The 16,971-nt window shown below is 53.2% G+C and overlaps 1 protein-coding gene across 7 annotated transcripts in view; it reads left to right on the top strand.

Moving 5' to 3' along the window:
- ITGA10 (integrin subunit alpha 10) overlaps window positions 1–16,971 on the top strand; it is a 74,349-nt gene that overhangs the window by 13,848 nt on the left and 43,530 nt on the right. For 2 of the 7 annotated variants that reach the window (XM_007064576.4, XM_037882978.2), the window contains exons 1-3: window positions 402–536; window positions 9,431–9,600; window positions 11,215–11,454. The exons of 2 other annotated variants lie outside the window; for them this stretch is intronic. In XM_007064576.4, coding sequence (XP_007064638.2) covers window positions 11,403–11,454 — 52 coding nt within the window. In that variant the 5' untranslated portion in view covers window positions 402–536; window positions 9,431–9,600; window positions 11,215–11,402. Of the gene's footprint in view, window positions 1–401; window positions 537–9,430; window positions 9,601–11,214; window positions 11,455–12,766; window positions 12,905–16,971 lie in introns of those variants that run through there. 3 more of the 7 variants (XM_043535437.1, XM_037882977.2, XM_043535440.1) reach the window with 3 other exon arrangements.

The raw sequence follows: 16,971 nt of genomic DNA, 5'->3' as shown, positions 1-16,971 counted from the left end.
AAGGCACCTAAGTACTACCTAATGCATTGTATTTACCCACTAGCCAATGGGAGACCCTAAGCTCCTGGGCTGGGAGTAAGGAGCCCCCCTATTCGAGGTCAGCACGAGTCTGCCGTGCAAGGCAAACTCTGAGAACGTAGCCAACCTGCGTGTCCGCTGTTTGTGATCCTGCCACCTCTCGTTTCTCCTGAAGGTTTAACCAGCGACAGTATTGCCAGGCAAGTCGTAATGGAAGGATACAACTTTGTTAGGGCTTGTGCACTTTAGTGTCTGGGTGAAATTCATCCCTTTGCAGCACAAGCCGCTTACGTCCCAGCTGTTACCCGCTCGAGGACATCAGTGCTGCGTGCAGCTTCCGCTGACCCTTTTCCTGAGTGAGCGGCACCCTCCGCGGAGGAGACATTGACTGAGGTTTCTTCGCTCCAGGTGTCTTGAATCATGGCTGTCGGGATCGGTCCATACAGCAGCCACAACCTGAGCACTCTGCACTTCTGATCACTGAAAGTGACCAAAACAGGCACCTTTATCTGCTCCAGGTATGCCTCTGCCAAAAATCTGCGTATTTTACTGACCTCCGACTCTCAGCTGCATTGGCTCCTGCTGGGCTATGGCGCACCAAGCTGGAGTCTCATACCATGAGCAAAACTGCCAGTGAAGTTCCAGTGGCAAAATCTTCCATCTCCCCGGTGATGTGGCTGGATAGAGGAGGTCCCTAGTGGGGAGGGGAAGGGGGAATTTGTGCTTGAAACTGCAAACTGAGCCCGTCCGAGCGGGATTCGTGGAGCCAGATAGGGGAAGAACGTATTTCTGTTGCGTTTATTTTAGGGCTGTCGATTTTAATAGCCGTTAACTCATGCGATTAACTCCAAAAAATTAATCGCGATTTAAAAAATTAATCGCAGGTTTAATCGCACCGTTAAACAATACAATATCAATGGAAATTTATTAAATATTTTGAATGTTTTCTACATTTTCAAATATATTGATTTCATTACAACACAGAATACAAAGTGTACAGTGCTCACTTTATATTATTTTTATTACAAATATTTGCACAGTAAAAAGGATAAACAAAAGAAATAGTATTTTTGAATTTACCTCATACAAGTACAGTAGTGCAATTTCTTTATCGTGAAAGCGCAACTTACAAATGTAGATTTTTTTTTTGTTATTTAACTGCACTCAAAAACAAAACAATGTAAAACTTCAGAGCCTACAAGTCCACTCAGTCCTACTTCTTGCTCAGCCATTCGCTAAGAGAAACAAGTTTGTTTATCTTTACGGGAGGTAATGCTGCCCACTTCTTATTTACAATGTCACCTGCAAGTGAGAATAGATGTTTGCATGGCATTTTTGTAACCGGCATTGCAAGGTATTTAAATGCCAGATATGCTAAATGTTCGTATACCCCTTTATGCTTTGGCTACCATTCCAGAGGACATGCTTCCATGCTGATGACACTTGTTAAAATTTTTTTTTTAAAAAGTGTTAATTAAATGTGTGACTGAACTCCTTGGGGGAGAATTGTATGTCTCCTGCTCTGTGTTTTGCCCACATTCTGCCATATATTTCATGTTCTAACAGTCTTGGATGATAACCCAGCACATGCTGTTCATTTGAAGAACACTTTCACTGCAGATTTGGCAAAACACAAAGAAGGTACCAATGTGAGATTTCTAAAGATAGCTACAGCACTCGACCCAAGGTTTAAGAATCTGAAGTGCCATCCAAAATCTGATCGGGACGGAGTGTGGAGCATGCTTTCAGAAATCTTAAAAGAGCAACATTCTGATGCAGAAACTACAGAACCCAAACCACCAAAAAAGAAAACCAACCTTCTGCTGGTGGCGTCTGACTCAGATGATGAAAATGAACATGTGTTGGTCCACGCTGCTTTGGATTGTTATCGAGCAGAACCCATCATCAGCATGGATGCACGTCCTCTGGCATGGTGGTTGAAGCATGAAGGGACATACGAATCTTTAGCCCGTACATATCTTGCGATGCCGGCTACAACAGTGCCATGCAAACGCCTGTTCTCACTTTCAGGTAACATTGTAAACAAGAAGCGAGCAGCATTATCTCCTGCAAATGTAACCAAACTGGCTGAACAAGAATTAGGACTGAGTGGACTTGTAGGTTCTAAAGTTTGACATTGTTTTATTTTTGAATGCAGTTTTTTTTGTACATAATTCTACTTTTGTAAGTTCAACTTTCATGATAAAGAGATTGCACTACAGTGCTTGTATGAGGTGAATTGAAAAATACTATTTCTTTTATTTTTACAGTGCAAATATTTAATCAAAATATGAAGTGAGCACTGTACACTCTGTATTCTGTGTTGTAATTGAAATCGATATATTTGAAAATGTGGAAAAATCCAAAAACAATTATATAAATAGTATTCTATTATTGTTTGCTAGCGCGATTAATCACGATTAATTTTTTTTAATCGCTTGTCAGCCCTAGTTTATGTAATGTATTTATGCTGTACCTTTAACCACAAGGGTCCATTAGAGATGACTGGTTTCATTTCAGCCCACTGAGTCGACACCATGGGACTAATCTGCCCTGCCCCTTTGGGGATCTTTGCCATGGGGCTGAGTAGTCTCCTGTGAGCTTCACCGCCTTTGCATCGTGACTCATGGAAAGCAGAGGGATTCCCTTAGCGCAGGGGAGGGCAAACTTTTTGGGCCGAGGGCCTCATCTGGGTGAGGAAATTGTATGCAGGGCCGGGGTTGGGGTGCGGGAGGAAGTGTGGGGTGTGGGAGGGGGTGCGGTGTGTAGAAACGGGCTCAGGGCAAGGGATTGGGGGAGAGGAGGGGTGCGGAGTGTATGAGGGGGCTCAGGGTAGGGGGTTAGGGTGCAGGAGGGAGCTCAGGGCAGGGGGTTGGGGTGCAGGAGGGGCGCGGGTTGTGGCGGGGGCTCAGGGCAGGGGGTTGGGGGGTGGGGTGCAGGAGGGGTTCTGGATCTGGCCCGGCACCACTTACCTAAAGCAGCTCTGGGGTGGCAGCTCCCTGCCTGCCTGCCTGCCCTGGCCCCATGCCATGCCGCTCCGGGAAGCAGCTGGCACCATGTCCCTGCACAGCCCCTTGGGGGGGGCCACAGGGCTCCATGCGCTGCTGCTCTTGCCACGCCTCCAGGTACCTCCCCTGAAGCTCCCATTGGCTGCGGTTCCCTGTTCCCGGCCAATGGGAGCTGCGGTGGCGGTGCCTGGAGGCAAGGGCAATGCACGGATCCCTCTGTGCCCCCCGCCCCCTCCCCCCAGGGCATGGTGCCCGCTGCTTTGTAGAGCGGTGCAGCGCCTGCGCCTCCACGGGGGGCAATCCCGCGGGCCAGCTCCAAAGCCCTGAGGGGCTGTCGTTTGCCCATCCCTGCCTTAGTGTGATCCGTTTCTGGGGTCTCCAACTGGCCTGCATTACTAAGCTCCTGAGATGATAGGCCGGGCCTGCTGAAATGTGGGGCAGGGGACCCAGCCGAATGGGGCTACTGGCAGTTCTTGTCGGGGTTGCCCAGGCACTTAGCATTCGCTGGGAATATGGCAGGGAAGTCCGTTCTGATCCTGTGGTGGAGGCGGGGGAATCTCTTCCAAGTTACACTCAGACATCTGAAATCGAGCTTCTATTTCCGCCCCCCTCATTGACTTCCTTAGGGGCTGGCCTCCCTACAAGAACTTGCGCTGTCTAGAGCAGGAAGCCCAGCTCCAGAGTTCTGCTTGTGGGTCTGATCCTCTCTGGCTGCTTCTGTTTCCCCACTTTTACAGATTTTTTTTTTTTTGCAGGGTGCTGGGGAGGGGGGGGGGGAGACGAAATTACTACTTGTGAGAACAAATATATATAAGGTGCTAGTATTTCGAACCAGCTGTCCCCGAATTCATACTGGCTCTGACTTCAGATACTTTCTCCCCTGCGTAAATGCACCTTCTTTAAAATGAAGTCGTTGTGGGCTTTTGTTTTTTCAGTGTAAAGGTCTCAAAAGGACGACAGGGCTCTGGGCAGGGCTCTCTGCAGGAGCCTTTGAGAAGTGACGTACAGCATGTTGCTGACACTTTATATTTAATAAAAGAGTGGTGTCTTTCCTAGCGTGGCTGCACAGTGGTTTTTAGGTGGGACGCTTTCAAACGGCCTTAAGTGTGTGTGTGTGTGTGTGTGTGTGTGCGCGAGTGCGAGAGGGGTGGTGGTACAAGCCCTGTGCACTTGTTTGGCGGAGATGCATGACATACAGGGCCCTGTCTCACCGGGGCAGTGCTGTACAGGTGAGGGGTGGGGATGAAGACCTGGATGGAGGGGGCATATATAGGGGGATGCAGGAGACTGGCCCAGGTGACCTCTTCCAGTCCTACGATAGGAGCGTGTGTTAATCCGTTGTCTATGCAACGCTGCAGGCGAATGTGGGGATGGGAGAAATTCCCTCTCAGCCCGCACAGGTCACGCGGGGGCGGTAGCGCTAAATAAAGGGTCAGTGTTCCAGCGGCCGATCCCTTCCCGCTGCCCGGCTCGCCAGCCCCAGGGTGGCCAGAGTTTGCCTGCAGAGCCAGGCGGGCAGTACCCTGCGCTTAGTGGTTTTCAGGGAGGGTGGAACCGGAGAGGAAGTTGGCGCCACGTGGGATGTGGTGGAGAGAGGGAGCCGGAAGGGGCAGGGGGGCCGCTCAACCTAGGCCGACCCCTCAAAGCAGCAGCCTGTCTGTCCCCCTGTGCGTACGCGCAGCTGGAACAGACTGGTTCAGTGCTGGGTTTGCAGGGAGCGGGTGAGCCGCCTTGTCTGGCTTGGGACCCTGTTTACCCAGGTGTCTGTTCCAAGCAGGATGCTGGCTTGGCTGGGAAAAAACCTCCCTTCTTCACACGTTGGGAAAATAACCCCCAGCCCTCCTGGGGGCCGAGCAGTAGCTGTTACCACAGGCTCCAGTCTGCCACTAGGGGGCAATATCGCACCACTCCCCTGCACCAAGCTGCAGTGGGCTAAAAGCCAAGCGGGGCTGGGGACGGAGAAGGGGGGGAACATAACTCCGGCAGGAAGGGTTGGAATGGACTGGAGGGGAGCGAAGTGCGGGGCACAGCCCGTAAGGGGCAGCCAGAATCCAGGCCTCCCTGGAACGAAGGGCGCGGAGTCTCCCTCGAGCTGCAATGCTGCTGTTTTCTTGCAGAAAGTTGTCCTCCCTCCCACGCCTCTGTATACATATGTGATCCCCTGTGCTACCACTTTACTGTCTTTGTAGGGTCCTCTTCTGTGCTCCCCCCCCCAAAACAGGGAAATCCTCCCCTGCTCCAATAGGAAGAGAGGAAACAGCCACCCTGGAACAATCCCAACGGCTCATTTGCAGTCCAGATTCTCTGCTCATGGAGACGCTTGCACCTGTCTGCGACTCCAGGGAGTAAGCCCCTAGCCCAGTGCTGGGTGGGGGAGGTAGAAGGGGGTGTCAAGCCAGGTCTCAGCAGGTGCACTTTAAGCACTGTCTTATAAAGCTGCTGCTCTTAGATTATGATTGACACCCCCCCCACACACACACACAGACAACCTCACTTTTCCCCTGGAGCACTTAAATACTGCTTGAGCCCACGTGCGTCTGCCAGCGGGCCCAGGGTTCGGGAAAATCCTTGGCAATGCACTTGCTGGTGCAAGACTAGCCCATGGCGAGAGGGCATTTCCTCCCTCCCCCCCCCCCCCAATCTGCTGCTTGGTTTGTGCCCTGAAGCAGGAGGCTGGGTGGATATAATTTTCCCTCTTGTATCTTTTCTCCCTCCTCTGTCTGTCCCCTGCGAGTAAGGCCCAGGCCCGTCGAGTTTGAGGCTCTGGCTGACGTTCCGGGGCTGCGTTTGTCAAGTGACTCTTCGGTGATCTCTGATTTCCGACGGCGCTCGTCTCTACCACAGCACAGCCGCCTGCAGGCGAGTGTAGTCGTGTGCTCTCAGGGCTCTCAGCGGAGTGAGCTGGGATTTTTGAAGGGGCTTGGGCGCTAGGCGCCCCTATTTTACTGAACGTCAGTGGGATCTGGCACCGAATGCGCTCTTGGCCTCTACCCTGAATGCCTATTTAATGGCAGATGACGGCTGACTTGGATCCTGAAGGGATCATTGTGCACAGCTGGACAGGGTGACAACCTGAGGGCTTTTGGCAGAGGGTGCATGCGGCCCTGCCCCCCTGCAGCTCCCACTCTCTGCCTTTAGCAGGACAGGCCCTGTGTAGGGGGAAATGGTCCTGCTGGTTAAACTCAGGCTGCAGTATCTGGTGTGGCCAGCAGGTGGCACAACCAAACCCCCCTCTTCTGCACATTGGGAGTAGGTTGATTTTGGGGGTAGCTAAGAAACTGAATCTAAATTTTTAATCTTGCTTGTGGGGGGGATCTGCTCCCATGAGGAGGCCCTGGGGCAGGGGGCGGCAGCGGCAGGGCCAGGATGTGATCGACGTGACCGATCAGCGCAAACGCCCATCGCTGAACTCCTTCCCCTCATTCCAAATGGCATGATGCAGGCTCCATCTCTCTCTGCTGCACCCCTGGGCCCCCCTTATCACACAGGGCTGCTGTAGAAGGCCACAGACTCTTTTACTAGGCAACATGCCTCTGCTGAAATGCAGGTAGCTCTGGGGTGGAGACTCACTTGGCTATAGCACGCTGCACAATTGTGCCACAGAGGAGAAATCTGGAGGGTGGGAGGGGGGCACTCTCCACCTGTATCCTTAGGCAGAGTGCCCTGTGGGATCTCTGCTGTCCACGCAGCACAGCCAGGGCCTTGCCTTTTTAAGATCAGTGGCTGCTGTTTTGTGTATATTATCATAGCAAGTAGGACGCCGGCATGCTAGGTGCTATAGAAACAGAAGAAAACGATGGTCCCTGCCCGTAGACCTTCCAAGCTAATCAACTCGGCTTGGCGCTTTGGCAGGGGCAGGGCAGGGCCGGCTCTCATCATCCAGTTGATAAGTGGCTGCATAGGTCTGGTTTCCCCAGGTCTGTCCCAGGATCTGGGGTACAGTATGATTCTGGGGCTGTCTCTGCTCGAGGGGTACTGGAAGGAGTACGGCGCCCCACAGAGAAATCCCCAGAGGCAGGCACTGCCTGCAAACCCCGGTCAAGTCAGCAGCCCAGACGCCTCCCGCCACTTGCTCAGCGTCCTGCCTGGCCCTGCACTCGGCTGGCCAGTGCTGGTAGCAGCCCAGGAGGGAGGATCCCAGGGCTGCTGGCTTTGATTCCCCGTTGGGGAAGAGGCAGCCTCTAGTCCCACCCTTTAAAGCTACCGTGGTCCTGAACTGACCTTACAGCGCCAGGAGTCGCAGCAGGTGTCAGGCTGCATGTGCCTCCCCCTAACACCGGCCAGGCTTCATTCAGGGGCTGGACCACGTGTGGCTGTTGGAGGGGGGACGCCTGGGTCTAGCCCCAGCTCTGGGAGGGCAGTGGGGTCAAGTGGGTTGGAAGGGAAGGGAAGGGAGGTGGCTGGGAGTCAGGACTCCTGGGTTAAGAATGTAAGAACGGCCAGACTGGGTCAGACCAAAGGTCCATCCAGCCCAGCGTCCTTTCTTCCGACAGTGGCCAATGCCAGGTGCCCCAGAGGGAGTGAACCTAACAGGTACTGATCAAGTGATCTCTCTCCCGCCATCCATCTCCACCCTCTGACAAACAGAGGCTAGGGCCACCCTTCCTTACCCATCCCGGCTAATAGCCATTAATGGACTTAACCTCCATGAATTTATCCAGTTCTCTTTTAAACCCTGTTATAGTCCTAGCCTTCACAACCTCCTCAGGCAAGGAGTTCCACAGGTTGACTGTGCGCTGAGTGAAGAAGAACTTCCTTTTATTTGTTTTAAACCTGCTGCCCATTAATTTCATTGGGTGGCCCCTAGTTCTTCTATTATGGGAACAAGTAAATAACTTTTCCTTATTCGCTTTCTCCACACCACTCACGATTTTATAGACCTCTAGCCTATCCCCCCTTCGTCTCCTCTTTTCCAAGCTGAAAAGTCCTAGCCTCTTTAATCTCTCCTGATACGTGACCCGTTCCAAACCCCTGGTTCTAGCCCCAGCTTGAGGAGGGGTGGGAGATAGGACTCCTGGGTTCTATTCCTGGATCACATTCCCTATATTATCTTAGGCAGGTCCCTTCATCTCTGCCCCAGGTTCCCAGCTGTAAACTGGAGGTAACAATACATGGCTCGTGGGGGGTGGTATTACGAGACATTCGTTAATGATGTGTGATGCTCTGCTGAAAGGTGCTGTCGAATGTATGTCCCTCCTGTCCCCAGAGCATTATGGGTAACGCCACCCAGTCCTAACTACAGGGCTGCCTGCCAAGAGCAGAGTTTGCTCATTAATTCTTATCCGTCCTCATCTGAAGAGCTCTGAGCGCTCCAGAAAAAGAAGGGTTTGTATTCTCAGCAGCTCCCTCCTCGAGGCGGGAAACTGAGGCCCAGCGCAGTGGAAACGGCTCACCCAACAGGTCAATAGCGGAGGTGACAAGGGGACCCAGGAGTCCTGACTTGCATTGCTATACACTAAGCCCCTCCACCACGCCTGTCTCCCTCACTTGTCACTGCTCTTGGTGCCCCCAGGGACTTCCATTAGCGTTTATTTGCACTAGACTCTTGCCTCAAGTTAATTGATGGCCTCTTTCAAGGTGGCTAATGCTTGTGAAGGCGAGTGTGGACGCTCTGCAGCTTTTGGCTCTACAAGGGCTCTGCCGAGGGTAAAAGGTCTCTAGCATAGACAAACCCTACGGCCGCGTCTACACTAGGGAAAAAAGATCACTTCCAACCCATGTTAAAACCCCAGTGAAGAGGAGGGAGTTTGTCATTGTTAACATGTGTTGGCAGGTCGAGATAAACCCCAGATCCCCCGTAATCTTTACCTCCACCTGCTTGCACACGTGAAAACCTCCAGCCGGCCTTGTCTTCACTAGGGTTTTACCTCGTGTTAGCTCGAGTTCAGAGCCTACCTTTTCTCCCCTAGTAAAGACAAGCTTTTAAGATTTTGACCTGTTTAAAAACACACCATGTTTTATCCGGGGCTCGTGTACATGTGGAAATTGACCAGAAAAGCTATTCCAGAACCGTTCCTCCTGGGGACTCTCTGTTCCAGAATAAATCGCACTGTTCGGGAAGGATTAGTGCATTTCCAAAACAGAGTAATCCAGGAATCAAGTCACTCTTTATTGTGGAATAGAGGGTCCAGGCTGGCATTATAAAGGATGAGCCATTCCAGTCAGGCTCCCTATGGGGGGACGGGAATGCTCGTGTTGAGCTGTGTTTTAAAAGCTGGCAGGGGTGGGATGAAACCTCTGAAGCCTGATGCTGCTCGATGATCAGTTGCCCCTCCCCAGCCCCCGCACATGTGTGTCTGTGTCAGCCCTCATTCAGGGCTTGGGAAGCTGTCATGTGCTTTTTCTGTAGCTGTTTTCCATCCAGACCTTCTAATTTCTTACCACCAAAGAATTTCCATCTCCAGGGCAACCCAATAGCAAGGATTTCCATCAGAGAGATGCGGCCACTGTACCAGGCCCTGGGTGAGTGGCCAAGACGGGGATCAGAACCAGGCTGAGGCTTTGGAGAATTGGAGCCGGGAGCAGTCCGGCATCCCGGGCCATTATGGGAACTTAAATATCAAGACACCAGGAGGTACGTTTAAAGCCCCAACTGCAATTCTCTTAACGGTGAAGAGGGGAGAGGGGGACTGGGTTAAATCTGAGGCCTCTTGCTTTGAGGGGTCTCAACCCTGGCTGGGCCACAGTGTCTGTAAACCTCTGTCCAGGGTGTTGGTGTCCCTGTCCCCCTGATCGACCTGTTAGTACTCCCAACTTGAGGGCTCAGTCCTATAGCTCAAGCTATAGCAGCAGCTGCTCTTAGCTCTGGAAGTCAGTGGTTCAGTCCTGGGTTGTGACCAAGGCAGTAGCCACCACGCTTCCAGTTGTGGCCATGCCTGCAGCCCCACTAGGGAGCGGAGGGGTTACAAGTGCCATGTGTCGATGGGGTGCCAGGGCCTCTGTTCTAACCCAGTCTGCGTCAGCGGGGTGCATACTGGAGTACCCGTCTCTCCTGCTCTGGACAGAGGACTTTAAGTTCTAGTTGGAGGGGTTGGAAAACTATTGCCCACGTCCTGCGCTTTTGTGTCTGATCTGGCTTGCGATCCCAAGCGTCCCCAGCTAGCTATGGGTAGTGGGGCCTGATGCAGAATCCTCGATGGAAATCAATTGAAAGTGACTCCAAAGAATCAGGTCCTGGAAACGTGATGCTCATGTCAAAGGTGACACTGCAGCACCCCCTGCTGGCCGAAGGTTAGACCAGCACTGGCTCACCCCTCCGAGCCAGCGGTGCCTAGCTAGTAATTATGAAATGTTATGTGCTCTGGCTGGCTGGCTGGCTGCTCCCTGCATCATTGCGATTCCTCTTGGTACGTTCTCTGTTGAATCACAGACACTGTGTGCAAGTGAGGTTAAGTGGAAAACCAGGGGGCGGGGGCTGAACAGGGGCTGAATTCATGGTCCCTGTCACTTCCAGCCCTGCCTTGGCTGGGGGCAAAGTCGCTAAGGGATGGAGGCGTGGAAATATGGGACATTTCTCTAGAATGCACCCCACACACAATACAGACGCCTACAAACCATAAGGATACTAATGAGTGGGGCGGGGGGACTTCAGTGTTACTTTGAAATGGTTCAAGACCCAAACCTTTGAAGGAAGCGCGGACGGGAGGGTTAACAAGCGTGCCAAAAGAGCAGCAAAATTTATTCCGCTTTTTCTTTAGGGTGTGCAAAGATGCAAGAATGGATTAGGTTAAAAAAACCAAACACCACTGCGAGGTGTTTGCACTTTTCTGCACACTCGGTCCTGGTTCTGAGGGCAAAAATACAGGAATGGCCTAATAAGAAGTCCCATATTTTTGGAAGAGGGTACAAAAAAGTGCAAACGTACAGGAGTATTTGACTCATCCATTTCTGTATTTTTGCGTGGGGGGGGGGAATCCAGGGCAGGGTCCGGGGGGAGTGTCTTTGCACGCTTTCCACGCGTACTTCGTGCAAACACTCAGAACAGGCTTCGTGAAAAGAGAGCCTCAAAAAGCTGGGCTACAAAATCTCGCTTTCCCCAACTTGCTCCCTGCATCTGTTGCTGGGTGGTTTCTAGTTGGCTATTTCCCACCTCCCCCCCCCCCGCCCCTCCCGGCTCCTTCATTGTTTCTGCTATTTTGGATTTTTTTAAAAAAAATAAGAAAATCCCTCCCCTGCCATTTATTTTTAGCAGCCAATTGAAATGTCTGGGAGATGAAGGAGGAAAAACTCTGAGTGGCGGCGTGTAATAAAGCAGCCGAAGACAGAGTAACCTTTGAGGCAGAGGGAGTGAGCGGCGCTCACATACGCTCGCACCATGCCCAGTTTGGCTGTCCGCGCTCCCGGAACAAACGCTCCGGCCGGCCTCTAACTGGTGCTATGGAACCATACGGCCGTCTCTGTGTCCTCTGCAGTCTGCTGCTGCTTAGAGGTAAAGAAGCTGGTTCTTAATTTCTTTATATAAAAAGGGATGAAAAAGAAACCCCAGCAGGACTGTGAAATCCAGGACTGACTTGAGTCTTACTTCACCAGGAGAGATTTTCCAAGTCACCAGTGGGCACCCAGTGGCCAGCCTAACTGGCCACCTAATGCCCATTGTGTCTTTGGCGGTTTTCCCTTCTAATCAGTGCCCACTGGTGCAGGCGAAATTAACCCGTAGAGCCCTCGTCTTGTGCCCTGGCTAGCCTGGGATGTCCCAGCTGCCCAGACCGTGGGCTTTGAGGAGTTAACCGTGGGTTGGAATGCAAACGTTGCTCTGGTTTTTCTGGTGCGTTGCTGCCGGGCTGGAGGAAAGTGCCGGGTTTTTGTGGGTAAGGGATAACGTTGCTCTCTGAGTGCCAGGGGAGACTCGCCCGGGCTCCACGGGCGTGCACGCGATACTTCAAATGCAGAAGCCGTTGAGTGGGAGAGAGAATCTGCCTCGTCGGGTGGACAACCTGGAGGAGTGGGAAATTGGCGCCGGGTGGGCGATTCGTGTCGTCTGTAAACCGTTGATTGCTGGTCTGTATAAACCCGCCGAGCAAACGTGTCACAGCCCTAGTGCATCTGCTCCCAATGAAGCCCTGGCTGACACGAAGCAGAAAGAGAGCCCTGGATGGTCCCTCTGCATACTGATGTGCTCCCTCTGCATTCTCAGCTGGGGGGATCGCAACCGGGTGTCAGGGATTGACACCCCCGGCCCTTCCTGTATTGCTAAGTGTATGTGGACGCCTGGTTAGATCCATGGCACGGGGGGGGCAAGTATGGGAAATGGGGGGTCCAGGTGAGATGGAAAACATGGAATACTTGTTCTAAAATGAAGCTTTGCTGTAGATAATGGTCTTGTTAGGGGGATGTTGACACCCGCCTCTCTCCTGGAAAACTTCTCACCCTTGCACTTTCTGGTGTCACTTCACAGCCCGTAGCACGGGTGGCAGAATAGGATAGATGGCTCCAGGGGTTAAGTACCCTGCCTGACTCTGCTCAGAGCAGGTCCACACATCACCTGGTGGCTAACACACCACTGTCCTATCGACACTGGTGGTAGAAAGCCCTCTGGGGAAGGGACCATCTTGCTCTGGGTTTGTACAGCGCCTAGCACGACGGGGTCCAAAAACCAATTGGTGCCACGGGGGTGGGGGCTACTGCAGTGTAAAAAGAACTGCACTGCTGCCTTTACTTCCCCCAAAGCGCTTGTGTGCTCGGGGCCTGAGAAGGACCAGGGCTCGGTGTCCGTACATGGGTGCAGGGACGGTGCTTAGGAATCTGCAGCGTTGTACCTGGGTTTTGTAGAATCGCCTCAACTCCACGCCTCTGACTGGCAGCACCGGAATCGTTCCGACGTCGCGTCCGGCATGCCACACCCAGAGCTGAACCCAGGGCGCGGTGCACAACGAGTTGGGGTAGGTCTACCTACCCCCCCGCTCCCGAGCAAGGACGGGGTTGGAGCCAATCTGTGGGCGGGTGAGAGCCTGCACCCCCGGATTCTGGGAGCGGGTGAGCGCGGACGCTGGGTTCTTTGTCTTATAGTTGCAACCAGACACTCAGCTGGGATGCGGATTCCGTCGTACTGGGTGCAAATCCATAGACGGTCTCTGACCCCTGGAAACGTACAGTCTAGAAAGGTCAGGGGGAGGAGGCTGGGATTCTCCCACTCCTATAGAAGAGGGAAACTGAGGCCCAGACATGGAGTGAGCTGCCCCACATCACACAGGGACTCGGTGGCAGAACCAGCTCTCCAGAGCCCCATCCCCGTGTCTTAACCACAAGGCCAGTCTCGCTCTCCTGGGCTCAGCGTCGATTGCTCTGCTTTCTGGAGGCTGCACGTGGTCTGGGGGAGGGGAGAGGGTGCCGCCGCAGCATTCCCCGGGCAAACGTTTCTGTGCAGAGTCAGACCAGGGAGCTGCAGAGGAAAAGCGTGTCACGGAAACGCCGGCACAGCTGGCTTTGCAATGTGCGGGCCCCATGTGGGCACCATGCAGGCTCTGCCGGGGGCTGCACGCCCAGTGCTGGCTGGAGCCTGCTGTCACTGTCGGGGGGGGGGGGGGAAAGGGGGCGGGAGTGGGGCAGGGAGGAGCATGTGGCTAGAGCATGGGGGACTTGGTGTATTTCCATCGTGAGCGAAGTGTCAGGGATTAAAGAACCGGCTCGGAGCTTCATCAGATGCTCTCGGATTCCTGGGTTTAGCTGGAATCAGGCAGAGCCACGTTCCCCCAGAGGCTGCGGCTCCCTCCTAGCTGCATCTGAGCGGCAGCACGGGGCTGGGATGTAGGACTCCCGAGTTCTGTCCCGGCTCTGGGTGGGGAGTGGGGCCCAATGGTTACAGCCGGGGGGGGGGACAGGCGTGGGAGATGAAGACGGCTGGGTTCTGCGGTTGGCTCGGGAAGGGAGTGGGGTCTCGTAGTTGGAGCTGATGGGAAGCGGGACTCCTGGAGTCTTTTCCCAGCTCTCCCACCGACTCGCCGTGTGACCCTTGCTGAGTCATTTCCTCCCCCGTCCGGGACAGCGATGCCCACCTCGCGAGCAGGCTGGGGGAGGTGCTTTGAGGGCCTTCGCTGCTGTACGTGGGTACCGTGCTCATCACCACGAACGGGGCGGGGGGGAGCCCCGGTCCCCTGGGTGCTGGCCCAGGCAGTGGCGAGGGAGGGTAGGCAACCCAAGGGCACTCAGTGGCATCCTTCAGCTACTACCCGCTGCCAGAGCATGCTGCTCAGCATCAGGGCCCAGGAGCTGGGGTGGGGAAGCGCCATGGTGGGGCCGGGCATGCTGGGACGTATGATTCGGGGCTCTTGTCCCAACGTCCATCTGACAGATGCTGCCCAGGCGAAGTGATGAGGTTCCTTATGTCCTTGGGCTGAGGACAGAAGACGCTCCCTACGGGCAGTTCCCCCAGCAGCCTGCCCTGCAATCCTGGACGACTCCTGTTTTTTTCTGCAGCTGGCCTCTCTGTGCCCCTGGGGGAGGGGAAGGGGGGCCCGGCTGGCTGCTGTCAGTGAAGCCCTGAGGGGCTGCGGGTCAGTGGGCGCAGGGCTGGCACGTAGCCCACTAGCATTGGAGGATGATCGGTTGTGAGCTGTTTGTCCCCCCATCTGCGGCCAGGCTCTGCCCTGGGGAATCGGACAGGGCAAGTGGAGCAGGGAGAGGGGTAGCAACTTGTCCAACATGCCACCCCACTGCAGAGCCCAATCTGGGATTGGAACCCAGGAGTCCGGGCTCCTTGCTCCAACCACTGGATAAACTCTTACTCAAGCAGCTATCCCAGAAGCTCCCAACCCGGCCATCCTCCCATTCTGCCACGGGTAGCTGCTCTTCCAGTGTGCCTCCAGGACCCTTTGAATCAGTTCCATCTGAGACAGAGGGGCTGGAATGAACTGATAACTTCAGGAAGCAATGAGTCCCGGGCCCGGATGGTCTCTGTCCCAGAGCACAGAAGGAGCTCAAATGTGCAGTGGCTGAGCAGCTGGCGAGAAATACGCCATATTTTAAAAACAGCTGCTATACTGGAGGTTTGAAGGCTAGCAAATGTTTTACCTTTATCGGAAGGAGGGTCTAGGGGAGATCCAGGGAATTACAGACCAGGAATCTAAACAGCTGTACCTAGGAAATTGGTTGGAACAGTTACGTAGAATAAAACTCCTGGAAGAGCACGAGATGATCAGGTCAGCACGCAAAGGAAAACCGTGTGTCTCTAATCTACTAGACTTTTTTGAATGTCGCAGTCAAATGGATAAAGGAGAACAGAGTGGCATGACTCCAAAGACCTTTGACAAGAAGTTACTCAAGAAACGAAGTCATCATGGGATAAGAGGGGAAGTTTTGTCATGGATCAAAAACTGGCTGGAAGACAAGAAACAGATTAGGAATAAATGGCGAATTGTAATCATGGCAAAAAGTTAACAAGGTAGCATCTCGTGGCTCCATTTGAGGTCCAGCATTAAATATATCGGCTGATCTGGAAAAGAAGGGGTCAGACATGAGGAAGAAAATCTTGCAGATAACAAAGTTTATTAAGGAGACAAGGTGGGCGGGGTAACATCTTTTATTGGACCAACTTCTGTGGGTGAAAGAGACGAGCTTTCGAGCTACACAGAACTCTTCTTCAGATCTGCAAAACCTCTCCTGCTAAGAAACTGGAAAGATTGGGATCGTTACCTTAAAAAGGAGATGGATAAGTGGGGGCATAAGTCTATCAATTAGCAAATCAAAGTACCTGAGCTAGCTTCGCTAGACTCTGTTCTTCCTGTCTTGGAGAACGAACGGAAATTCACTGGAAATGAAAGGTAGCAAATTCAAACCCATAAAGGGTGTGATTAGACTGTGGAACTCATTGCCACAGGGTGCTATCAAGGATAAGGACTTCACAAGATTCAAAAAGGGATTGGACACTTATATGGATAACAAGAATGGTTGCTGTGACTGATGCTAACTCATGGTTGGAAGGGATTTTGAATCACATGCTTCTGGGCTTCAGCCCATCTCCTACTGAGTGAGATTAGCCCACATCTGCCTTCTGTGGGGTTCTCACACCTTCCTCTGAAGCAGCTGCTGACTGTCAGTGACAGGCCACTGGAGCCAATGGACCTTGGGTCTGATCCAGTCTGCCAGCTCCTGTGGTCTGGGAGCAATTCCCAAGAGACTCTGCAGGAATCTGCACAGTGTTTTAGCCGGGGAGAGCAGAGGGGAGGAAGAGGGGAGCAGCTTGCCCTGCCTTTCCCCTGGCTCCTTGGGGCTCCCCCACCAAGCTGTAGTAGCTCTTGAGACCAGGTGATGCTGGCCCTTTTTTTGGAAAGTCCTGGCCCTTTTAGGCCAGCCTGGGCCCCAGAGTCTGATTGGACTGCTGGGAGCCCTGAGCTACGGCTTCAGACAGATCCCAAACTTAGCAATTCCAGAGGAGCTTGGAGGTTTGAACCCTCCTCTCCCAAATTCAAAAGCTGGAGACCGGACCCAAATGCTGTTCCCGACACTCGGGAGCTTTCCATGCTGCCAGACTGACCTTCTCTCTCAGGGTATTTCTGCACTGAAGTCAGGGGGTACATGGGCCCCCGCTAGCTTTAATCAGGCTAGCTAAGGTCCCCATAGCAATGACATCGTGGTGGCAGCATGGGCCAGACAGACTGGCTGGATCCCAGGGTGATCTCTCACACGGTTGGCCTGTGCTAAAAACACGGCTTCCCTGCTAGCAGTCCCGGAGCTAGCTAGATCAGCGCTAGCTCAGGTATGACTGCTCACGCCGCGACTCTGCAGTCAGCTGTAGCCTCGAAGCACTGGGACATCTTCACTGCTCTGAGCTGGGCAGGATCTGGGCAGACTGAGCGCAGTGAAAACCAGCTGGAAAATGCCCTGGTTTTGTGTGGAAAAGTGGAAGAAACTTTTATTTTACTTTCTTTCTTTAATCAAAATTTCCCCAGGAACAACTTGATGTTTTGTTGGTTGTTTTTTTAGGGGTTTTTTTTTTGGAGGAAAAAGCAAA

The sequence above is a fragment of the Chelonia mydas genome, chromosome 24 (genome assembly GCF_015237465.2).
Source record: "Chelonia mydas isolate rCheMyd1 chromosome 24, rCheMyd1.pri.v2, whole genome shotgun sequence".
Taxonomy (NCBI): domain Eukaryota; kingdom Metazoa; phylum Chordata; order Testudines; family Cheloniidae; genus Chelonia; species Chelonia mydas.
The sequence above is the reverse complement of the archived record's forward strand: the minus strand, read 5'-3'. Positions and strand labels throughout refer to the sequence as shown.